This window comes from Penicillium psychrosexuale, assembly GCF_028828465.1.
Source record: "Penicillium psychrosexuale strain IBT 29551 chromosome Unknown utg000002l, whole genome shotgun sequence".
Lineage (NCBI taxonomy): Eukaryota > Fungi > Ascomycota > Eurotiomycetes > Eurotiales > Aspergillaceae > Penicillium > Penicillium psychrosexuale.
In genome coordinates, this window is record NW_026643187.1 from 1381845 (window position 1) to 1403068 (window position 21224).

Here is a 21224-nt window from a genome sequence, read left to right on the forward strand (position 1 = left end):
GTCCATCTCTCTCGGGGGTTTCATTTTCGAAGATTTCGCTTTGCCTCCGGAGTACAAATGGAAGGATCGGCACTTTCTACACGCCCGTACCACGTGCCGCTGACTCATGGTCTAGCCCAGGGACCCTTGCCTGGAGTATGCAGCCCCAATGCCGTGGCATATGATATATATTATTATCTGACAGACATCCCAAAGAAAGCGTTGAATACTGAGACATAAAAATAGTAAAAAAGCATGAAATATTCAACGTTCTGGCCTTCAGCTCCAGCAGCCGGTCTTGCGTGCGAACCCACAGCGATGGCATCAAGGTCCACACTGCGCACTCCATATGCTCCGTATGGTGTCGAGTGATTTTCGGGCGCTTATAAGCACAAAACATCTGAGCTTATTTGGATGCCCGCTGTGTTCAATCCAAAGGTTGCCTACGTTATGACATATGCGCGATATTTAGTATACACGTTGAGATATTTTTATTTCCATGGACACAGCGTACTCCGTATCCCTTGCGATCTTGTTGAACCCAAATTCACAGAGTACTAACTAAAGTCTAAGCTGTGATTGGACTGCTACAGCTGCCGTATCGCATTGCCTATTTTTGCCTATTTTTGCCAATTTTTGCCTAGAAAGGGGTAAGGCTTGCTTAGGTCCTGGGCATATTCCAAAGAGCTGGTATTGGCTGCAGCGTCCCGAGACAGAGTAGATAGTAGATAGAATAGATATAGATAACAATGAAAAAAGGAAGAATAAGGAAGGCAGAATGTAAGAACTCCAGATGCAAAACAAGAATTTTGGCCCCACGGGGGGAAGAAATAATCGAACTCTTTGTACAAAGTGAAACAGATTACATTCCGTCGTCCTCGTCCTCCAACAGCGCAGCGTAGTCGTCCGCGGAGGCGAAAGTAGGGAGCTGCTTGAGCTTGCGGCGCTTGCTGCGGTTCGACTCGGGCGCGGTATCGGGCTTTTCGGGCTCTTCCAGACCGACTCCACCCAATTCCATATCCGAGGGCAGATCTTCGTCGCTGTCGATAAAGGCATCGTCGTCCGATACGTCCATATCGAAGTCGTCGGAGTCCTCCTCGACCTCCTTGGAGGGATTTTTGGCGGCCTTCTTGGTCTTGACGGCGGGCGCGGCTTCCTCGGGTTCGCTGAACTCGGCCATTTCCTCGTCGGAGGGAACATCGGACTCGTCGTTGAAGATAACCCCGCCGTCGGACTCGTTCTCGTCTGCGCCTTCGCCATCTTCTTCGGAGTCCAACGCGGATTCCAAATCGGACATGTCCAGGTCGTCGTCGCTGTCCTCGTCGGCTTCCAACTCGGGGCGGGAGTCGACAAGCGCTTTCCAGATCTCGTCCTCGTCTCCGCTGAGACCTGCGTCGGAGTTGTCTTCGTCGTCAACGTCCTTGCTCTTCTTGGAACGCACCTTCTCCTTGTCCTTGTTGACACGGGTGAAGTATTCGTGGAAGAAGACATCCTCCGCGGCAACATCGTTGGCCTTCTTCTTCCAGAAGGCTTCGGTGTTGAGAGGCACCTGGTTCTGTGTCTTCTTGCCCGCCTCTACCAACCGGTCGGCGGCTTCACCACCACCCAGGGGCTGCATGATAGAAGCACCGCGGGAGCTGGCGTTGGCCTTGGGCGTGCGGTACACGAAGCGGTCGAGGAAGTGAGTGAGAGTGTGCAGAGTCAGATCTGGCTTGCCACTCATGGGGTTGTGCTCAAGCAGATTTGTGGCGTTAAGAGAGACGGAAGGATGGAAGTGGGAGGTAAAAGGCAGCAATTCCCAAAGGCAGCTCCGGTCGGCATTGCTGTGCTCGGGATCTCGCTTGCGGGGGTCGTACACGTTGTTCTGCTTCTTGGCTTCAACAACAGGAGCGGCTTCCGGCTGTTCGTCGTCCTCATCGAGGACGTCACGGAAGACCTCTTCATCATCATCGTCGTTCTCCTCCGGCTGATCGACCAAGGACGAAAGGCCGGTGAAGGTCTTCTCGAGCTCACGGATCATGAAGAAGACACCGCAGATGAAAGAAGGTTGGTGCATGCCAAGAACCTGGACAAGACGCTTCACAAATGCCTTGACTCGGCGGACGTTCAGATCATTCTTGAGAGACTTGTATAGGAGGTTGAGGTAGAGAGATTGCTTTGATGAGGTGGAAACGCGGGGGTCGAGCAAGGACTCGTACAGAGTGCGGTAGAAGCGATCGCCGGAGACTTGGTTAGACACCGTGAGCTGTTGAATCAGCATGAGAGCTTGGATACTGGTGTTGAAGTTCGAGGAGTGTGTGATACGGAACAGGGTGTCGAGGTGCTTCGACATGCTAGTGGAAGTTAGTACCTTGCATAGGGGAGTAGAGTGTAAAGAAAACATACCGTTCGGAATCAGAGTCAGTGAAAGGATAAGCACGGTTGACACCGGTCAAGACACCGGAGATCAGCTTCTCCCGCATTTCGTCGTCCTGGGCCTGTCCTTTGGCAGCATCGTCGTCGCCTTTGCCCTTCGATCCCTTTCCATGCTTGTTGTATTTGCCCTTGGGGGCAGTCTTACCCTTGTGGGCAGGTTTCCCGTCGGTAGGCTGGTGGGAGGGCTTCAAAAGCACAAGGAACAGTCCAAAGTAGATGTCCAGCAGCTGAGCAGCCACTTTCTCTTCCTTCAGTCTCAAAATAGTCTGGTTAAGAGTAATAACAGCATAGTACTTGGCGTGGGAGCTCTGGCCAGGCCGGAATAGCACTTCTTCCACTGACTTGATGATGATTGGCTTCATCATAGGATGCGACTGCATCAGTTGTAGTAACAGGTATGATGCCCGAGACGCAATTTTCTTGCCCGGGTCACCGAGCTTATTGACCAAAAGTCGCAGAAGATTGGTCTCCTGCTCGGGCTTCTCCTTGAGAAGTTCATAGACATAACTGACGGCCCGGGTCCGTGAGAATTCGATCTCGTCATTGCACCAAATTTCGAGAATCTTAATAACTTCGAAGAATTGATCTTTTACGATGTTTTCAAAAGCCCACACAATCAGGTCGCTCTTTTTCAAACCACCCGGAAGAGGGTCTTTCTCGTTCCACCGCCCACCGGCACCTTGGAATGCGGCGACGAGCCCAGGCTGATTAGTGAAAGACTTCAATCGTCGGTCGCTGGGCAGCAAGGTACCCTGGGCGAACATATCCTTTAATGACCGCAGAACTTCAACTGCCTGCGCACGGCTGCGCTTCTTTCCGAGACTAATCAAAGTCTCCAGTGCCTTGGTGTTGTGCAGAGGCGACTCTTGAACGTTAAGAGTCAAGGCGGAAATTTTATCACTCAGGGTACCAGACGTCATAATGGTCGAGTAGAACTTGTGGGAAGAAGAAGCAGATGCCCTCTGGGCCGCCGCATACTCCTCATTTTCTTCCTGCAGCAATTTGTTGGCCAGCTCGTGAACGCGCTCCATCAGGTGGCGGGGCAAGGCGTTCATATGTTTCGTGTCGCCGGCGGAGGAGGGCATAGGGATATTGTACCAGTCGGACCGAGGAAGAACGTTCTATAATGATCATGTTAGCAAAAGCGTTGTGGTGCTAGGCCGGTTCAGTCTTACCAGCTTCAGGTACTCCTTCGGCACCACAGATTCAGACTCTTTTGTCTTCGGGGCGGGGGCTTCCTCAATATCAGATTCTGGCCCGCTGCTCTCTGCATTGTCTTCGCTGTCCTCGATATCCTCCTCACTCTCTATCTCCTCTTCGACTTCGTCATCCGCTAGATCCTCAGGCACGACGTGCCCTGAAGCTTCCAACATACTAGAGAGCTGCTTCCGAAGATCGTCGTCAACCTTGCCAGACTCGCCCTCAACCTCAGACTCGGACTCAACACCGGCAAGAAGATCAAGATCCTCCTCGGTACCACCCATAGCTAGAATTTCTTGGCGCAATGTCTCGTCGTCGTTGCTCTTCTTGCCAGCTTTCGGCTTTTCCTGCTTGTTCATTCCACCCTTGTTCTGCTCGCGAGCAATTACCTCGCCGTTGCGATCCCGCTTCTTGCCTTGCGCAGAATCCTGAGGGCGGCCGGGCTTGGCGGGAAATTGCTTTCCTTTATTTGCGAAAGCATTGGTGGCCGGGGCCGATGGCTTGTTATTGTCCTTCTTCCCTTTCCCGGTGGTCTGACTCTGATTCTTCAAACGCTGTTCGATTTTCTGTCGTAGACCTGCGAAGGCACTCTCGTCCGGCATGAATGGCAGAGGTTCGGCAGCGGGAGCTGAGGTGCTCGTTGCGGGAGCACTCTCATTTGCGCTCGAAGAGCGCTTTCCTTTCCCTGTAGCCATGGTGTATTGTGTTTAGGGTTGACTGATGGAGGAAAGAAAATTAAACGGAGAAATCTTTTGCGGCGTTATCGGGGCGCTCGGACCAACCCGATAAGAAACATCGGAGAAGGGAGACTCGGCTTGCTCTACAATTTATTTTGTGTTCAGCCAGCGGTTCAATTGCGAAAATAATAAGTTTCGACGCCTTAAGCTGCCTTGATCGATGATTTCTGGGCTACGACCTCTATCCGGGCGCATAGCCGGGCGGCGGCTAGCCTTGAGCCTGCGCATTCAGCAATGCAATCTTCACGTACGCCCTTCCAAAAGATTGATTGAATGTGCTTGATAGTGAGTACTGACTCGGTGTAGGTTGACGGTAGAAGCCGCGTTTCAAACATATGGATTCCTACTGGTGGAATTTCCAAGAAGCCCGTTGATGGTGAAAATGGTACGCCATTCGGAAACCCGATAGGGATTGACTATCACCAGATGTTAACAGAGATCTAGAGGATGCCAATGACCTGCTAGTCCGAGGTGGATTCCTTCGACAGGTGAGAAGTCACATCTTTATATACGAGTAAATATCACTGACGGCCTCCAGGCATATTCTGGGGTATTTCATATGCTCCCACTTGGTCTACGTGTTCAAGATAAGCTAGAGCGTCTGATTGACAAGCATATGCGCTCGCTTGGTATGGAATATACCCTGTGTATATCATGGGATCGCAACTAAATCAAACCTAGGCGCATCCAAGGTCTCATTGTCCTCGATATCCTCGCAAGAGCTCTGGGCACAGTCTGGCAGACTGACCGATGGCTCAGAAGTAAGTTGATCATACCCACTGTATTGCATAACGTCACTAACATGGATCATAGCTGTTCCGATTCAATGATCGGAAAGACACTCCTTTTCTCCTGGCCCCAACACACGAGGAGGAGATCACTACACTTGTAGGGAATCTGACAACATCATACAAGAGCCTGCCTCTGCGGGTATATCAAATCAGTGAGACTCTTTTTTTGTCCATTTTTATGAAGCTCACTGACAGAATCATAAAGCGCGGAAGTACAGAGATGAGGCCCGGCCCAGACAGGGCCTGCTTCGTGGGCGAGAGTTCGTCATGAAAGACCTCTATACATTCGACTACAGTCTGACCGAAGCAATGAAAACATATGATGCAGTCAAAAATGCCTACACAGAATTATTTAACGAACTCAAGATCCCCTACCTCGTCGCGGCAGCAGACTCGGGAAATATGGGCGGCTCATTGAGCCATGAGTACCACTTCATCAGTCCGAAGGGCGAGGACGAGGTGGTCAGCTGCTCGCACTGTGACCATGTCTACAACGAAGAACTCGCAGACGGCAAGGCGCACATCGCTGAGGAGTCCGAAGAGACCACGACACCTGGTTTCCAGACCGATGATGCAGTTGTCGAAGGTGGACCAACAATCTCAACTGGCATGTGGATGGCTATCTCTCACGATAGCAATACCCTCGTGCGGAGCTGGTACCCCAAATTCTCGATGCATAATGGCGCGACGGAGCCCGTCGAGCGGCATGTCAACTCACACGCCGTCAAGGCGGTAGCGACCGCCGCTGGTATTGACCTCGATCTGAGCGTGGAGAACCCATTAGAGCGATGGGCCGCCCACGTAAAGGCAAACAATTCCTCCACGCATAAGCCGCGTGTGTTGGATCTTTATGACTCACAGGTTCGGGTATACCAGCGCCCGCCGCTCAGTGATCTGCTCCAGGAAGTTGGCTGCACAGCCTCGGACATAGATTACTCCAAGCTGGACCGATTCCCCGAGACTTCAAACAAACTCAGCCTTGTCCGCGTTCATGACGGAGACCATTGCTCGCAGTGCGTGGATGGATCGCTGACTAGCCAATCTGCCGTTGAACTAGGACACACATTCCACTTGGGAACGCGGTACAGCAAAGTACTGAACGCGTCTGTGTCTGTCAACTCCGCTCTTCTCGAGGGATCTTCGGATATGGATCTAGGTGCGAGGGCTTCTGCCAAGGAACAGATCGTGCCTATGCAGATGGGATGCCACGGTATCGGCGTTTCGCGTATGATCTCCGCAGTGGCGAACCGACTTGCCGATTCTAAGGGACTCAATTGGCCGCGTGTTATCGCGCCCTACGAGGTTGTGGTAGTCTCAGGGAAGGGGCTGGAGACTGTTGCCGATCAGGTGTATGATAGTCTTACCGGCGACGCTGCAGCGCCTGTGGATGCTATCCTTGATGACCGGGACAAGGGCATGGGCTGGAAACTTGGAGATGCGGACTTGATTGGGTACCCTATTATTGTTGTTGTTGGCAATGGGTGGAAGAAGAAACAGACTTTGGAGGTGCAGTGCCGTCGGCTCGACGTGAAGGAGGATGTGTCGTTGGATGGACTCCACACGTTTGTTCAGTCCTTGTTGGCCAAACTGTGAATGGCTGAAAGCGCCAGTATGTAATATTAGCAAGTCAATTTGTACATTATCTCATCTCTTATCCTATAAATGTAAGACTAGGCTTTTGCCAAACAACAACTAAAAAATGACAGCATGTTTCTCCAGATATAGCTCAGATATATAGCCGATAACATGATTCCTGGAATGATTCCTGGAATGATTGCTATTGGCTACGATATATAGTAGCGGTGTAGCTAATAGAGCGTCAGATCATCTCTAATCTATGCATCAATAAGGTCCAATGTCCACTTTTTCTCCGGATTTCACATTTGAGGTCTTCCACTGGGCGATCCACGCCGAACACTCCGGTCCGAATACTCCGGTTTACTCCACCCACCGATATAGAAATACCCTTGACTCATTAAACAATTGTTTCTATCTTTATTTATTTTCTATTTCAATTCAATTCCAATTTATAACCTGTTCGCATGTTCTCACAAGTTAATCCGAGCCTCCCAACATGAACCAAACCAACATCCATATCCCGAGCCTCGGAGGAGCCAATGCCTTCACCCGGACTCTGAACAAGGAAGACGTGAAGATCTGCGTAGCCGTCGAGAAAGCCTTTATAGAGCCGGAGCGATGCTCCGAGGAAAAGGTAAGCCAGAGCCAGAGCTGAGGCAAATAAGCAATTCCTAAGATTGCTTCCTCTAACACGGAACAAGTTCTGCTATCGCTTGGGAGCATGCCCGGAGCTATGCCTGGGACTCTTTGTGGAGAATGAGCAAGACCCAGCTTCACCTACACTCATTGGACATGTCATTGCAGTGCGATCTCCCTATTCACGTATCACCGACGGATCGATGTCAATGCCGGAGAATTGGCGATCACTGGATGGTGAACCGGTCTTTGTCAATGATGAGTTAATTGGGAATCACAAGTATGGTGATAGCATTGCAATTCACTCTGTGGCTATTTCGCCGGAGTATCAGGGCAAGAGGGTTGGAAGAGCTCTCGTCCGGGCATACCTTGAGCATCTTGGGAGAGGATCTTTTGGGGCGAGCAAGGTTGTCCTTATTGCGCATGACTATTTGGTGAACTTCTATGAGAGTGTTGGGTTTAAGAACCAGGGGAAAAGTCGGTCTACCTTTGCAGGTGGTGTTTGGTTTGATATGGTATGTTTATTCGTGGTGTGGGCTAATGATCATTCAATGCTAATGTGTCTACTAGACTTTTGATCTCGAATGATCCCAATTTGTTTTGATTTCATTGCAACCATATTATACAGGGTCAAGGGGCCTTACAGAAAGTAAGGAAGACAGCATCCATAATAACGATAGCGTTGGGAATAAATATAGAATTTTTGCGGTGCCTTTTCTTCCAACTCGACCAACTGTTACTCACAATATCTTTGTGAGCGCCAAAATCAAAGGTCACTTGCCGACATCTCCAAGGTAGTCACTGGACTGAATTGAGTCTCCGTTGGATTCGCTTCCCTCGCTCCCCAGCCACTTCAAATCTTCCAAGTCAACCATCACAAAAGATTGTGATGTGGGATTCCACAAAACGTTGCGAAAAGCTGCATCTTCCTGAACAACTCCATGTTCCTTAAGTTTGTCTTCAAGCTTTTGCATCTCCTGTTCAAGGTACCCACACGTTTCAAGAGTGGTATGTTGGTCCGCTCGAATTCCAGACCAACTGATGAGCAGCATGGAGGTCATTTTAGTACCATGATACCAATATGGGATCTTCGGCGAAAACATCCCAAGACATACAGGAATTTTACTTCCCTGCAATGGCAGCAAATTCTGATAGTTTTTCAACTCAGTATTGATCCTGCGTGACCGCTTGGAGCTGGTGGCCTTGATCAACATCGTGTATCCATGAGACAGCAACGTTGCTTTTAACAGATAACAGGTTCGACCAACGATGTGCAGCTGCTGGAATCCTCTATACCGATTCGCGCGAAGTTGTTCATTCATCATGTCGCATATCTCCTGTGAGGTAATCTGATGTCTTTCTGTGCCATGGGCAGCAGCATTCGGACAGTTCTGATCCAGAACATCCTTTTGAAAGGTACCAAGGAGGCATGCCTGGGTACAATAAGGCTTGCAAACGTCTGACAACTCAGAACTTTGTGAACGAGAGGTTTCATATTCGCCTATTTGTATGTCTGCAAGCAGAAGATTCCCCCAGAATTTAACCCAGAACGAGGTCTCATATACAAACTCTGCTGGCGGGCTAAATCGAATGGCATCCGGGGTTTGAGGCAGGAGAATTGAGTTATCTTTATCAAGCGCACGATAGGTTTGGTAAACTGCGTCTTGCCATTCCTGCGTTGGTGGGCTGGCAGCCAAAGACTGAAGTGCGAAAGCGAAGATTTGGCCCAAAGTAGTACGGCGAACCCATTCTGACTGGGAATCATAACCATGATAAACGACGTCTCGACTAGGAACACATAGATAGTATTTGATATTGTTACTGTCGTCCGGGGGAATTTGAAGAAATACCAAGGCCTCTCCTGTGTAGATATACCCATACCGGCGTCCAGAGCAAATCATTCGTGAATAGATCCGAACGATCGCACGAGACACTACGTAAGTGGCATGTTCCTCGAATGTAGTTGGTTTCTTCTCGAAGGTCTCCATCGTTGATGTCCCGTGCAACCCTGCAACCAGTTCGGGCAAAGTCAGACAATATGAAGGAATATACAGGACTGCATATGCTGGCTCTTCGAATCCGAAATTCGCAACAGAAGTGCAGGAATGACGCGGGCGGTCGAAGCGCAATTGTCCCCGGACACTGAACCTGTATCGCAGTGTGTCCTCTTGTTCCATAAAATCAAAAGTCGTTGCGAGGAAATCGTCCACTGATCTGTTTGCAAATATCTTCAAGGTCTCCTCTGAATACACTATGTACCATTCTAGGATGTGAGCTGCGTGGCGGACGGCGACTTGCGGAGGGAAAATACGGGCATCGACAAGTTCGGGCGTGTTGAAAATTTCGTTCCACATCTCTTCTTGAAGTTGAGGAAATTCAATCCAAGGCCCCATCCACAAGGGGCACAGTCGCTCGTCCCCTGGGAACCAGGCATCTGGCCAACTCATCAAATCTTCATTGACCCTTAGTGATTTTGAGACGTTATGATGGACATCCTCAAGATGTGGGATTAGTGAGGTGTTGGATGTTGACTGAAATCGGTCATCTGCCAGTGTAGACTGTATGTTCGCGGTTGAAGCTTCTGGGTTCGCAGTGTCTTGATCTGGGGCTTCGATGAAAGTTTGACATTCTGCAGATGTTTGGTCCATGATGATAGTAATGAAGGGATATTAAAATACGAGTCGAAGAATATGCATTGAGATGAGTTGTATTTGACCTGAAGAGTTTACAAATTTGAAGTCTGGCTGATTCGTTCCTGCCAAAAGACTTTGTTTACCTACACTGACCTGATATACCAAAGTGCTTTCGCAAGAGAGGAAGGCACGCGGAGTTTGGCTCCTTATTTGTATATGATATCACTGCTTCAGTCATTGGATAGTACTAGAAATGTATTTTGCGTATGTAACGACCGAACTATTCAGTTATAATGTAGATCACTCTCCTCTACCTCATAGAGATAGGATAATGAAAGACCAAGTTACCAGTGATAAAAAAAAGACCTGCCAACCCAAAATTCACAGTCTGAAGATCTTCAGCATGTAGAACTGTATGAGCTTTTACCTGACACCGTCGCCCAGTGCAATGATTGGTGGCGGTCGTTCAATATTCTGTCTGAAGATGTATCGCTTGATCCACCAAGGAAGCCACACAGTAAGTTCATAGTGAATAAACTTCTTGGTTGGCACCGAGAATACCTCTGCGATATATGTCAGTACATGGTCATGTAGATTCCGGAGTTAACGTACGATCCAATTCTTCTAGAGTCAGCTGCTTGGTCTCCCTGACAAAGCAGAAAATCATAAACCAAGCTAGGAGGTTAAGACCAGCATAGAAGCCGACTAGAGCAAGGGTCAGTTATTTGGACAGCATGGTCTAGGACTGTTAACTTACAAGCGCCAGTTTGAGTCATCACAGTCATCATCCGAGGGAATGTTAGACTAAGGATGCCAGCTATAGAGTAGTTTGTTAATAGAATGTTCGATAGGTTTGATGTAGGGATACTTACCAAAAGTGTTGTTGATACAAACAGCCCACGCCATCCCTTGTTCTCGCTGAATGGTCGGGAATACCTCAGCTGAATATTGGAAGGCGACTGGCCCTTCGCCCAAGGAGTAGGCAATAGTAAACAGATACACAAACCTAGTCGGAGATATGAATCAGAGCCTGTACTCAGACAAAACAATTACCAAACTTACAAGGCAACTGGTGCAATCATAGCCCCATGATTATCCGTCTTGTTCAAAAGAGAGAGACCACCAGCTAAAAGGAAGATGCACATCAGGGGGAATGTCTTCGTAAGAACAATAGTTAGTGATATTCCGCAAGAAATCTCGGAACGGCTTACGATCAAAGTCAAGGTTCTTCGGCCTTTGGTGTCGATCAGGAACAAAGTGGGAATAGTGGCCACAACTTGGATAGCACCGTAGCCAAGAGACGCATACAAGGCTTGGTCTTCTGTGTAACCGACATCCCGGAAGATGGTCGAGCTGTAGAAAGAAATGACTAAAACGTGTTACCGCTAGGTCCATCTCACACGACGAGATACAACTTACTATTGATACCGCACATTTGCTGCGCAATCATAACAGTCGAGGCACCGTAGTTAGCCCGCCTGATCCTCGGGACGGCGAAACAGTCCCACAGACGTGAGAAATAGCCTGCGCCCCGAGTCTCCTTGAGTTCCTCCTCGTAGATCACGTATGAATAATAGAAGTCTCGAGCAGCGATAATTGGATGCGCTCGCAAGCGCCTCATGGACTGGAATCCTTCAGCGTGCCTGTTATGCTTCATAAGCCAGCGAGGAGACTCGGGACAGAAGAAGATGCCAATGGCAAGGATGAAGGATGGAATGAATGCGGAACCGAGCTGGAGACGCCAGGCGATATCTTTCACATCCTTGACAATAACGTTGGCAGCGAAGCCCAAGAAAATACCTGTATTGGAGATTAGCCATGTTTCTTGACGAGAGATGAAAGATACTCACCGGCTACGACCCAAAGCTGCCAGAACATGACAAGAGCGCCTCGAATTCTGGCTGGAGCCATCTCAGCCGAGTAAATGGGCACTGTAGCGTTCTTTGCACCGATTCCGATACCCATCACAAATCGCGCAGCGAAGAGTCCTTGCCATGACTTTGCAAAGCCAGAACCAATGGGCGTGGCAGTGAGACAGAGAGCAGTGACGAAAATCTCACCTCTTCGGCCCAAATAGTGGTTAAGTGGATCGACAATCCAAGCACCACTATGTACAAGGTCAGTCGCAAAATATAGAAGAAAAATGATCATCACAGGGCTATAACTTACATAAGGCCTGCGGTCAAGAAGATGATGGAGTTGACGATTCCCACGATCCATTCATCTTTTCCTTTACCGGCAATTCCGAATTCCTCAGGGAAGGACAAGTTGGCGCCGTTGGATCCAGTCTGATCCCATCCTTGTGTGGCAGCGCCGATAGCACATAGACTAATTGAGTACCAGAGCATGAATGAGCCGTGCCATTTATGGTCCCTCTCGTATGCGAGAGCAGTGCGCTCCTCTTCATCGATCTCAATAGCCGATGGGAATTCTTTGGGGCTCCGCGCAACCACAGCAGCCCGCCCAAACAGATCGGCATATTCGCTCATATTATGCGACTCGGCATAATTCCGGGCATCGATAATAGCCTGCTCCTTAGAGACGCGCTGTATACCCAAAGATGATCAGTGTTCATGTCCGACACGAACATGAAAGAGGCTCCCAGTTGTGACTTACCGTCAACGGATTCTGAACGATGTTGATACCGATCGCCTGGCGCCTCGGAGCTGCATCAGGGTTGACAGCCTCATCCAGCTCTGTCTTAGCTGGCAACACATGCTCGAAGTGAGGGAAATCGCTCTTAGACGACTTTTCATCCATGATGGGGACCTTTTTGGTAGCTTTCAGATTCAGGAGATCTCAGATTTTGAAAAGTGTAGAGGGAAGGTCGGCTACCCCACAGAATATAAAAGAGATCAAACTTTTCCCCGTGGGGTGAGCCAAACTGCAGATCAGCCCCCAAATGAAACATGTGGCTTTGTTCTTTGTTTGAGGAATAGCCACATTGGACCACCCGTCAGCACTAAGACGCAAACGGGATCATAGCACCCGGGCCCAGGTCACGGACAGGACGCCATGATGTTAAGTTTTGGCGCCACTGACATCGAGCAAAAGACCGTAAATTGAGGCTGTAAAGAGTACAAAACAGTTGTCCGAATTTCAAACCAGCCTAAGTCTGACAATAATCATCCATCGTCGTTCAATCGACCATGTCGAAGTTCTATGCGGGGAAAGAAGGTTGATGATTTCGGCCAAGCTATAAATGGGCATAGCACGCAGGGTCACATCAGGATTCAGGATTCAGGATTCAGGATGCAGGATGCAGGTCATCGGAGCTCTCGGACCGTGGCACTCATTTGATGCTAATAGGAATCGTTCATATAGACCGCCATTGTTGAGATATCGAGTTGTAACTTATGACATTTACTGCATGTATCGGACTACTCCGTGTCCGGACTATTACAAATGTCTTATTAAGAAAAGTATCCCGCCTAACTAGGTGGGCACCTACATATGTACATGTAGTTATGTACACGACAATGGACGTACCCTAACAGGGTGTACCCTAGTAGGGTTCAGTGGCGCAAAGATCGGCCTAATATTTCCCTAATCAATCTTAGTCCGTAGTATTGAACGTGTATTTTGTATTGCTTTGAGTTTCTCTAACTCCTCTCCTCTATTGTATAACCCTGGATTTCTCATGTTAGGTACAGTATGCCAGCCAGATTCTAGGCCGTTCGTCATGCTCGGGGGCCCTAGCTAGTTAGGTAAAAAAAATTGAGAGTTAGAGCGGTATTATTTAAACATTAAATTATTTTGACTCTGTAAAAATACTGGATTCAATACTACCTTAATTATGAGCTAAAAAATATACAACATAGGTGGAGGCTGGCGAATCCCGCGTCTCCCGTACTAACAGAAGTTTAACACCAAGGTGGAGTCCGCCGGGTACGTGCCCTCGGGGTCAGTTGCCCTGTTCACCGTCTTGAAACGCGCTGTAAAATCAGTAATAGTAGAACCACGGTAAGAGATGAGACATCCGGAATGTCTCGGAGAGAGGATGCCTCATTAGGCGGAAGCCATTATTGAGAGCCAGGGAGTATACGCCATATTAGAATTAGAATTTATGGAAGTACCTCAGAATATTACATAATATAGAATTATGGGTCCGGGGTCCCGTTTAGCCTAGAAACATAAGCTCATGGCCGAGATTGGTGATTCTTACCACGTGACACTATCGCATTGACCATGTAATTATCACGTGGGTGAATATTTCTCTATTCCCTTTCTTGAACTCAAGTTCGACCGCCTCTGCCTTCTTCATTCCGCGAAAATCCCCTCTACACAGCCCCACGACGGGCTTAGAAGATCCTCGGCGGTGTCTTCTTACATTACCCTACCAATATCTCCTATATCAACATTGGTTGTTGCATGATATTTTGTGAGCCCTGTCAGAAAGTCTAGTGGAGCCATCCCTTGCTTCATGCACATGAGTTCGTTCCGGAGTGAGATTGAAAAATACAATTTGCGCCAACATGCTAAAGGACTAGTACTTATTCCAGCTATTCCACTATTTGATAAGTCCTTGACCAGAATAGATATTAGGCAACGGAAAGGTCCAACTCGCTCCCAACGAAACTACCGGTGAAAATGATTTCAAATACGAAGAATCACCCAAGGTCTGCGCAGTTGTGGTTGACAAAGGTAATGGAATCGGATATTCACAGATAACTGGAGGTGGAAAGGAGTTCCATGCAATATATACAGGCCGCGGAGATACTGGTTATGAGTTTGCAAGTATCTCCTCTGGGTACCCCACAGTTTTGTACATCTACCCTTGTTCCTGATTTGCTTCGATAGGCAACATTTTTTGCAGTTCCCTCTCCTGATGGATTTAATAAGTGCCTGGCACATATCTTACTCCCCCTACTACATCACGTTTTCCAGAATTGTGACATTTCGGAGAATATATTACTAGTTCAACCCATTGCGCCCCTCAAGTTGGCATCAACACATGCCCAAGGTAGATAAAAGGTGCTTTCAAGCCACCACAAAGATAGCTGCTCATCCTTTGAATCGGAGCCTTGGGATAAATTGTCTGAATAAGTTCCTTCTAAAGCATATTTAGTCCATAACCATCATTGGAATACAAGTGTGGCGGTCTAGCGGCATTGTTTGCCTTAAGTAGGCGAGGAATAAGCACAGACTCACTCCGAGCACTACCTAGGCACCCCCTGCAGCCGCATAAACCTGAACCAATGATGAAGCTACTGGCTGTTCCCAGGGAAACAAATGATGCACAGAAGTCGGTACGATACAGGATACTGTTTGGTTCTGTCAAGCTGATGTCTTTCTAGATCTCAACTCTCGAAGCAGAGGCTGAAGACCCCGTGTGATCTCTTAATTTTGTTGATCTGTAATGTATAACTTACGTTGAACTGTAAAAGGGAACTGGCCATTGAAACGGCCCAGAGTAGCGGCAAGATGGCGATTAGGGAGCCGCTTCGCAACATGAACTCAGGTATTCAGTAAGCATTACCTACAGTTACTCCAATCATGCAGGTGGCCGTTTCATCAAAGCAGCCCTCTCGAAGCATTTATCGTGATCCTTTGAGCCATTATTCTAATTCTATAGAGATCCATTTATAGATCAACATCTTAGAAGACAGATTCGAACTTCATTCCTAATTTGCTTTGTGAGTTCCCCTTTGTTTCTAACAGGGGTATATATTCTTGGGCACTTTCTCCTTTTCCCTTCCTTTGTTTCTACAAGAAGAGAAACAATAACTTGTATTCTTAACTACCTCATAAAGGCCTTGTTTAAAATTGCCGAGTATCTTATTGACACATCCCTTTGTTCTTAAAGAGCGTCCTTTGAGAAGAATATGTCTCTTTATGTCTTCCAAAATACATAGACCATGCTCACAACAATCTAATAACCCACAAAGGGACCTTTTGGTACTTAATAGTTGATATATTCCATCTAAATCCTCATTATTTCCAAGAATTCCAAACGACTACAGGCCAACAGTCTTGCAATCCAACCCCCAACAGTCTTGCAATCCAACCCAACAGTCCAATCTAACTGACTTCGATTAAACCCACTTCTCATCAGCATCTTCCAATATGGCTCGAGTAACCGCAGAGTTAAGAATAAATATGAGCCCACACCATGAGGGTCCTATTTGGGCAGCACTCGGCATTGATATGGCTACGAATACTCAAGATCGACTGGCCACCCAACACCTGATTAAAGAGATCTATAATCCCATTCTGTACAACGCTCTTCAACAAGGAAGACCTTGGAACGGAACATTCAGAGGTCATTGTGGATTTGAGGTCAGACGCAGGATTACTGCTAGGCAACATGAGTTGCCAGCTGTAGTTCTTGCTCATGTCCCAGACTCAGCGGAGCTTACCGAGCGTATATTCGATGTTCTTCGATTTTACCGCTTCACTGATCCCACATGGAGAGTCACTGATCCTAATTATCCTATTTTTGAAGTTTTCTCTCTCCCTGCTCCTGCGGGTGGTCTTGCCCCTCGCCCTGGCCCTGGCTTTTCTCTTCTCCCTGCCCCTGCACCTGCCCATGCCCCTGCTCCTACTCCTGCTCGTCTTACTCGTGCTCGTGCACGTGCTCTCGTCCCTTCTCCTGCTCCTGTTCTTGCCCCCGTGACTACTTCTAGTCATAATATTACCCCGGTTCCCACTCGTGATCGTACTATATTTCCTATTGCTTCTCCGAATTATGTCCCTGCCCCAGTACTTCCTATTAGTCCTGTTCCCAAGACTGCTACGAAGGATACTTTTTGGGCTTCCGGTAAGTACCATTCCCCTTATTCCCCTGCTGTCCCTTTCATTCAACCTAGCATTGACCCTCTTCCAGACTCCCGTCTCCTTGTTGCACCGGAAGACATTCATTCCCCTATCCCAGATGACTTCTATATTGCTGATACTACAGAAGCTCCATCTCCGCCCCGCACTGAATTCGGTATTTCCACAAGTACTATTGAACAAGGCAAACGCAAGCGGACTAGGGATGACGAAAAGGACGGAGAAACTTCTCCGCCACAAAAGAAAAGATCGAAGGCCTCGCGGTTGCCAAAGGGGAAGGTTGAATGGAGTACCTTCACTACTCTAAGTGATTCGTCTTCAAATGACGAAGAAATTCTGGACGCCGATGGTGATGCATGGATGGGTGAAAGTTTTACGCCTTACAAGATTAAGAATAAGTCTGTTGAACCAGACAGTAGCGTGTGGTCTTCGATGCGAGATTATTTCCTTCTTAAGGCCCGTGAACCCACTCCAGATGACCAAGATGAGGAGCAAGGTTTGGAGATAGGTGAGTGATCTACCTTATGACGATTCAACAACAGCCGGCGTGTCTCGATATAGCACACAAATCATAGTAGAGGACTGAAGGTGATTATGATGTATAGATAATGGCAGATTTTGGTATCGTTATATATCTTTGATATCCTATTTGATGAAATAATCCGTAATGTTCTTTCATAAATGAGATTTTAGTGATTTCAACTCCATGCCTAAGTAACTGATGAAAGGTTTCGCCATATATTCTTCATTTATATTACTGTATTAATTCATATTGGAGGCAAAATAGGGTCCGAAGGCAATAAAGAAGGATGATACGCGAGGTTCTCCCAAAAGTCAGTCTCGAAATCACACAGATCCTGACTGAAAAACGCAGCCCAATCACCATTCTCTCCTGGCTGCGGTGGCAGTTGTGTCGGGGATTGTATCCCTTCACGTTGTATAGAATCAAGGAACCGCTCAATCGTCTGTGTCGCTTTGGATATCAAAGCGTAGTTCGGATCTCCACGCCGAACGATGCTCCCTACCTGAACCTGCGCAACAAAGATACCGAGATTGAGTATTGTTTTAGACCATGAGGATCTTCCTTCTGTTAATGTACGGTGTTCTTTCAGCATTGACAGGAGGATGATCCCTGTAGCTGGAAGTCCGAAGTGAGCGATCTAATAGGTGTTCAGTCCAGTAAGTAAAGGTTCAAGTCCTGATAGTAGATAGACATACCTTCCAAATGAGTCCAATTCCAGAGTTGACCATTTGATCTCGTAGAAGGATTGTGTCCACTACAAGAGAGAGTATTTGATCCGAGATGTCGAGTATACACGGATCGGGCTCAGTCAGGGTATCCAGGCACGACAATTGAAGTAGAAAGAGAACATGTAGCTGGTCCAGGCGTATGCTAGCTATAAGGTCACGTTCGAACGCATCCCCAGAACATTCTTTCAAAGGGCCCGAAAGTCGGAATTGAGAAGGTAGATTTGCCCATTGAGTTTCAGCCTTTTGCCGAATGACGCTATATCAAACACTAGGATGAGAAAAAGGTTCCCACATTGGAGGGCGCTAACTTACCTAGCTTTCCGATTGAAATTCTCGCGCTGCTTTAATCGAAGCAATTCGAGGACATCTTCTTTCAGTCCGGAGCAAAGGGTCGCCCACCGGATACCTGCCCTGTAGCAGATCGGTGTATCTATTTTCCATCTGACGACCTCGTCCTCATCGGGTGAGGTATTGAAAACCTGATCCGAGCTTGTCGGGGCCAAAGGCAATTGGAAGTGACAGAACCGCTTGCTCATCCGAGGTGGCCGACCAAGGAAAATAGCCACATTCTTGTCGGCTGAGTACGTGGTGGCCCAAGCTGCCTTTCGTAATTCCGAAAGGAATGTCGGAATTGGTGGCTTGGTTTTTTCGATATTCTCATGGTAGCCAAGTGCAAACATGGACGACAGAACACCTCCAAGTCTACTCCAAGAATGATAGCCTGGATTCTCTGTGAGCTGCGGGTTTTTACAGACAAAATCAACGAGGAATTCTTACTTTGATCCCCATCAACATGGGTGTGTACAATAAAGTTCTCATACTGTAGAACCAGTTGTAGGTCGTTTAAGCAATCCAACGAGAGAACAATATCTAACGCAAGATCACTAAGCCTTGTAGAGAGCTTCCGAAGCACGAAATTATCCTTTTCAGTTTTGAACAATGGCGGGAAAAATGGTATAGCGATTGCTGCTCGGCTCACGGCAGAGAGGAAGATACCTAGACTTTCCCATCGGATTTTCTGGTCGAGAAACTGGGCAGAGAAACTTTCCATATCGGACGTGCTGTCAAACTGCAAAGGTTCCCGGGAGTTTTGTGTCAGACGCTGGACATATGCCAAATGCCAGTTATCTTCCTGTGAGAAGGACGTAAACAGGCGCGTCATATTTTCAGTACACTTCTCGGTAAAAGGCTCTGCCAGAGCTAGATTCGCTCCCGTTGCCAGCCAAAAAGTAACAAAATCTTTCATGGCGGCTAGCGGAAATGTGTTGAACAGCTGTCTGAGGACATCCGCGCCTTGGATTAACAAGATATTCTCGCCAGTGGACTGCAACTGCATCAGCATCGTGAGATCCTCGGAGGCTTGGTAGGTATCAGATGCATGATAGTCTTGCGGGGAAATTTCGTTGAAAATAGCGACATGGCTAGAGGACCCCAGAAAGCCCGGGTTTGGATAGGGATTATTCCTTGGGGTGAAGGATGGTTGGGCCGGTGGTAGCCGACTGCAGACTTGATAAGCATGTGAAAGTAAAGCAAATATGAATATGCATTACCTACCTAGGAGACTGCAGAGGTGTAGAGCTCTCCGCTCTTCTTCTCTTGAACGGGGTCGTCCGGTAAATGCAGATCCCGGCTCTGTCGTTGCTTGCACACCGAGTACATGCTGGTCGCTTATGATCACAGGCGACCTTCGCCTTTCTGCAAGCTTCACATGCTGCCAGTCTCGAAGCCATTGATATGTGGTGAAGAAGGATTACGGAGCGGAGCGGAGAACTTCGGAGTGATCTTATTTTCCCCGCAGATAGCATTTTACCTACAGAGTACTTGTAGCTATGAATGAATGAATTAATATATATTAATATATGAATAATATACTGACAGCTTTCTTTTAACAAATTGTAACACTCATACAATATGAGGTAATAAGTAAATCTTTGCTGTATGTCAAGTGCGTGCGTATAAACACGACCGTCCACTATTCCGCCCGCCAACACTTAACCCCACTATCACCACGCAACAAGACCCAGGAGTTTTTTGAAGCTCCCCCCACCACCTATACGGTTCCAATGCGAGGATCTGATCTACAATAACACAACAGTCACAGAACTTGATCCCCCCTAATACTATACCCTATTCTTCTTTCCAAATCCCAAAATGTCACAAAACGCCCCATCAGAAGGAGCTCCCCAAGGCAGTGCGTCACCGATCCCCCCCAACACCAGAATGACACAGCGTGGGCATCCGGCTGTCTGTGTCGTATGGCGATAAATACATGCTAACTATCCGGAACTAGTCAACCTCGCCACTCTCTCCATCCCTCAGCTCCGCGCACTCCAAACCCGTCTCACCTCCGAATTGGAACACCTGACCACCTCGCACACGAAGCTGCGCGCCGCCCAGGCCAAGTTCCGCGACTGTGTGCGCACGATCAACGACGGCGTGATTGGGAACGAGAAGATGGGAACCGATGGCCGTGATGAGATCCTCGTTCCCCTCACCAGCTCCCTGTACGTCAAGGGCCGGTTGACGGATCGCGAGAAGGTGCTTGTTGATGTCGGAACTGGATTTTATGTTGAGAAGGTATGTGGCGGCAGGGCTATATCGGTGATCGAGTTCATCGGGCTGACGATTTCTTTTTTTCCAGACTGCGCCTAAGGCGGTCGCATTTTATGGTGAGAAGGTTAAGGGATTGGAGGCAAACTTGCAGGAGCTGGAGAAGATTGTACAGACCAAGAGCTCACAACTGCGCATTACCGAAGAGAGTTAGTTGGCCCTTTCCTGGATAATAGGAGCCGGGATTTGCATTGCTTTGCGAGACCATTTCTTTTCGCTTGCTAACCTCTTTCCTACAGCATTGAGGCAGAAGTTGCTCTCAGAGGGTGCTCCTCAGGGTTAAATTCGACCTATGTGGTGCGAACAGGCCAAACATGGCTTACCATAGAAAAATTCAAATAATATACAGGTCTCTGTCTCACCATTTTGGATCAAGCAAACTGGAGAGGAATTATAAGAACGAGAAAATCCACCACGAATCTAGGGCTAAAGGAGTTCTCCGATATTGGAAACAGGAATAACTATGGGTTGGAACTGTTATTGCTACATACCTAATGATCTCGGCTTGATTAGCAAGCCGGACGGTTATGGTATGGGTGTTGTTTTTGTCTTTTGTGTCGTTTTAATTCTTTTTTTTATTTTTTATTTTTCTGAGTTGGCCCTTGTGGTCGCATGAGATG

General features: G+C 47.9%; 8 protein-coding genes across 8 annotated transcripts; 4 read left to right on the plus strand and 4 right to left on the minus strand.

Moving 5' to 3' along the window:
• Positions 1–841: 841 nt before the first annotated feature.
• N7518_001656 (RNA-binding ribosome biosynthesis protein MAK21) lies at positions 842–4289 on the minus strand (the record flags this gene model as incomplete). The annotated part of the gene is made up of 3 exons (XM_057182584.1): positions 842–2312; positions 2365–3515; positions 3570–4289. 3 exons carry the CDS (start codon positions 4287–4289, stop codon positions 842–844), a joined length of 3342 nt encoding a protein of 1113 aa, XP_057044034.1.
• Positions 4290–4491: 202 nt separating this feature from the next.
• Positions 4492–6715, plus strand: N7518_001657 (putative proline--tRNA ligase AIM10; the record flags this gene model as incomplete). The annotated part of the gene is made up of 7 exons (XM_057182585.1): positions 4492–4578; positions 4638–4716; positions 4776–4819; positions 4870–4960; positions 5013–5092; positions 5145–5274; positions 5328–6715. 7 exons carry the CDS (start codon positions 4492–4494, stop codon positions 6713–6715), a joined length of 1899 nt encoding a protein of 632 aa, XP_057044035.1.
• Positions 6716–7196: 481 nt separating this feature from the next.
• Positions 7197–7924, plus strand: N7518_001658 (uncharacterized protein; the record flags this gene model as incomplete). Its single annotated transcript, XM_057182586.1, has 3 exons — positions 7197–7334; positions 7402–7851; positions 7907–7924. The coding sequence occupies 3 exons, from the start codon at positions 7197–7199 to the stop codon at positions 7922–7924; spliced, it is 606 nt and encodes a 201-aa protein (XP_057044036.1).
• A 185-nt stretch (positions 7925–8109) lies between these two features.
• N7518_001659 (uncharacterized protein) lies at positions 8110–9984 on the minus strand (the record flags this gene model as incomplete). The annotated part of the gene is made up of 1 exon (XM_057182587.1): positions 8110–9984. The coding sequence occupies one exon, from the start codon at positions 9982–9984 to the stop codon at positions 8110–8112; it is 1875 nt and encodes a 624-aa protein (XP_057044037.1).
• Positions 9985–10392: 408 nt separating this feature from the next.
• N7518_001660 (uncharacterized protein) lies at positions 10393–12729 on the minus strand (the record flags this gene model as incomplete). Its single annotated transcript, XM_057182588.1, has 10 exons — positions 10393–10532; positions 10582–10674; positions 10727–10786; positions 10842–10975; positions 11032–11126; positions 11181–11338; positions 11389–11769; positions 11820–12076; positions 12139–12515; positions 12586–12729. The coding sequence occupies 10 exons, from the start codon at positions 12727–12729 to the stop codon at positions 10393–10395; spliced, it is 1839 nt and encodes a 612-aa protein (XP_057044038.1).
• A 3306-nt stretch (positions 12730–16035) lies between these two features.
• N7518_001661 (uncharacterized protein) lies at positions 16036–17259 on the plus strand (the record flags this gene model as incomplete). Its single annotated transcript, XM_057182589.1, has 1 exon — positions 16036–17259. The coding sequence occupies one exon, from the start codon at positions 16036–16038 to the stop codon at positions 17257–17259; it is 1224 nt and encodes a 407-aa protein (XP_057044039.1).
• Positions 17260–17510: 251 nt separating this feature from the next.
• On the minus strand, positions 17511–19799 carry N7518_001662 (transcriptional regulator family TF; the record flags this gene model as incomplete). Its single annotated transcript, XM_057182590.1, has 5 exons — positions 17511–17903; positions 17962–18250; positions 18307–18724; positions 18772–19493; positions 19549–19799. 5 exons carry the CDS (start codon positions 19797–19799, stop codon positions 17511–17513), a joined length of 2073 nt encoding a protein of 690 aa, XP_057044040.1.
• A 346-nt stretch (positions 19800–20145) lies between these two features.
• Positions 20146–20887, plus strand: N7518_001663 (prefoldin subunit 5; the record flags this gene model as incomplete). The annotated part of the gene is made up of 4 exons (XM_057182591.1): positions 20146–20185; positions 20285–20571; positions 20636–20753; positions 20844–20887. The coding sequence occupies 4 exons, from the start codon at positions 20146–20148 to the stop codon at positions 20885–20887; spliced, it is 489 nt and encodes a 162-aa protein (XP_057044041.1).
• Positions 20888–21224: the final 337 nt, after the last annotated feature.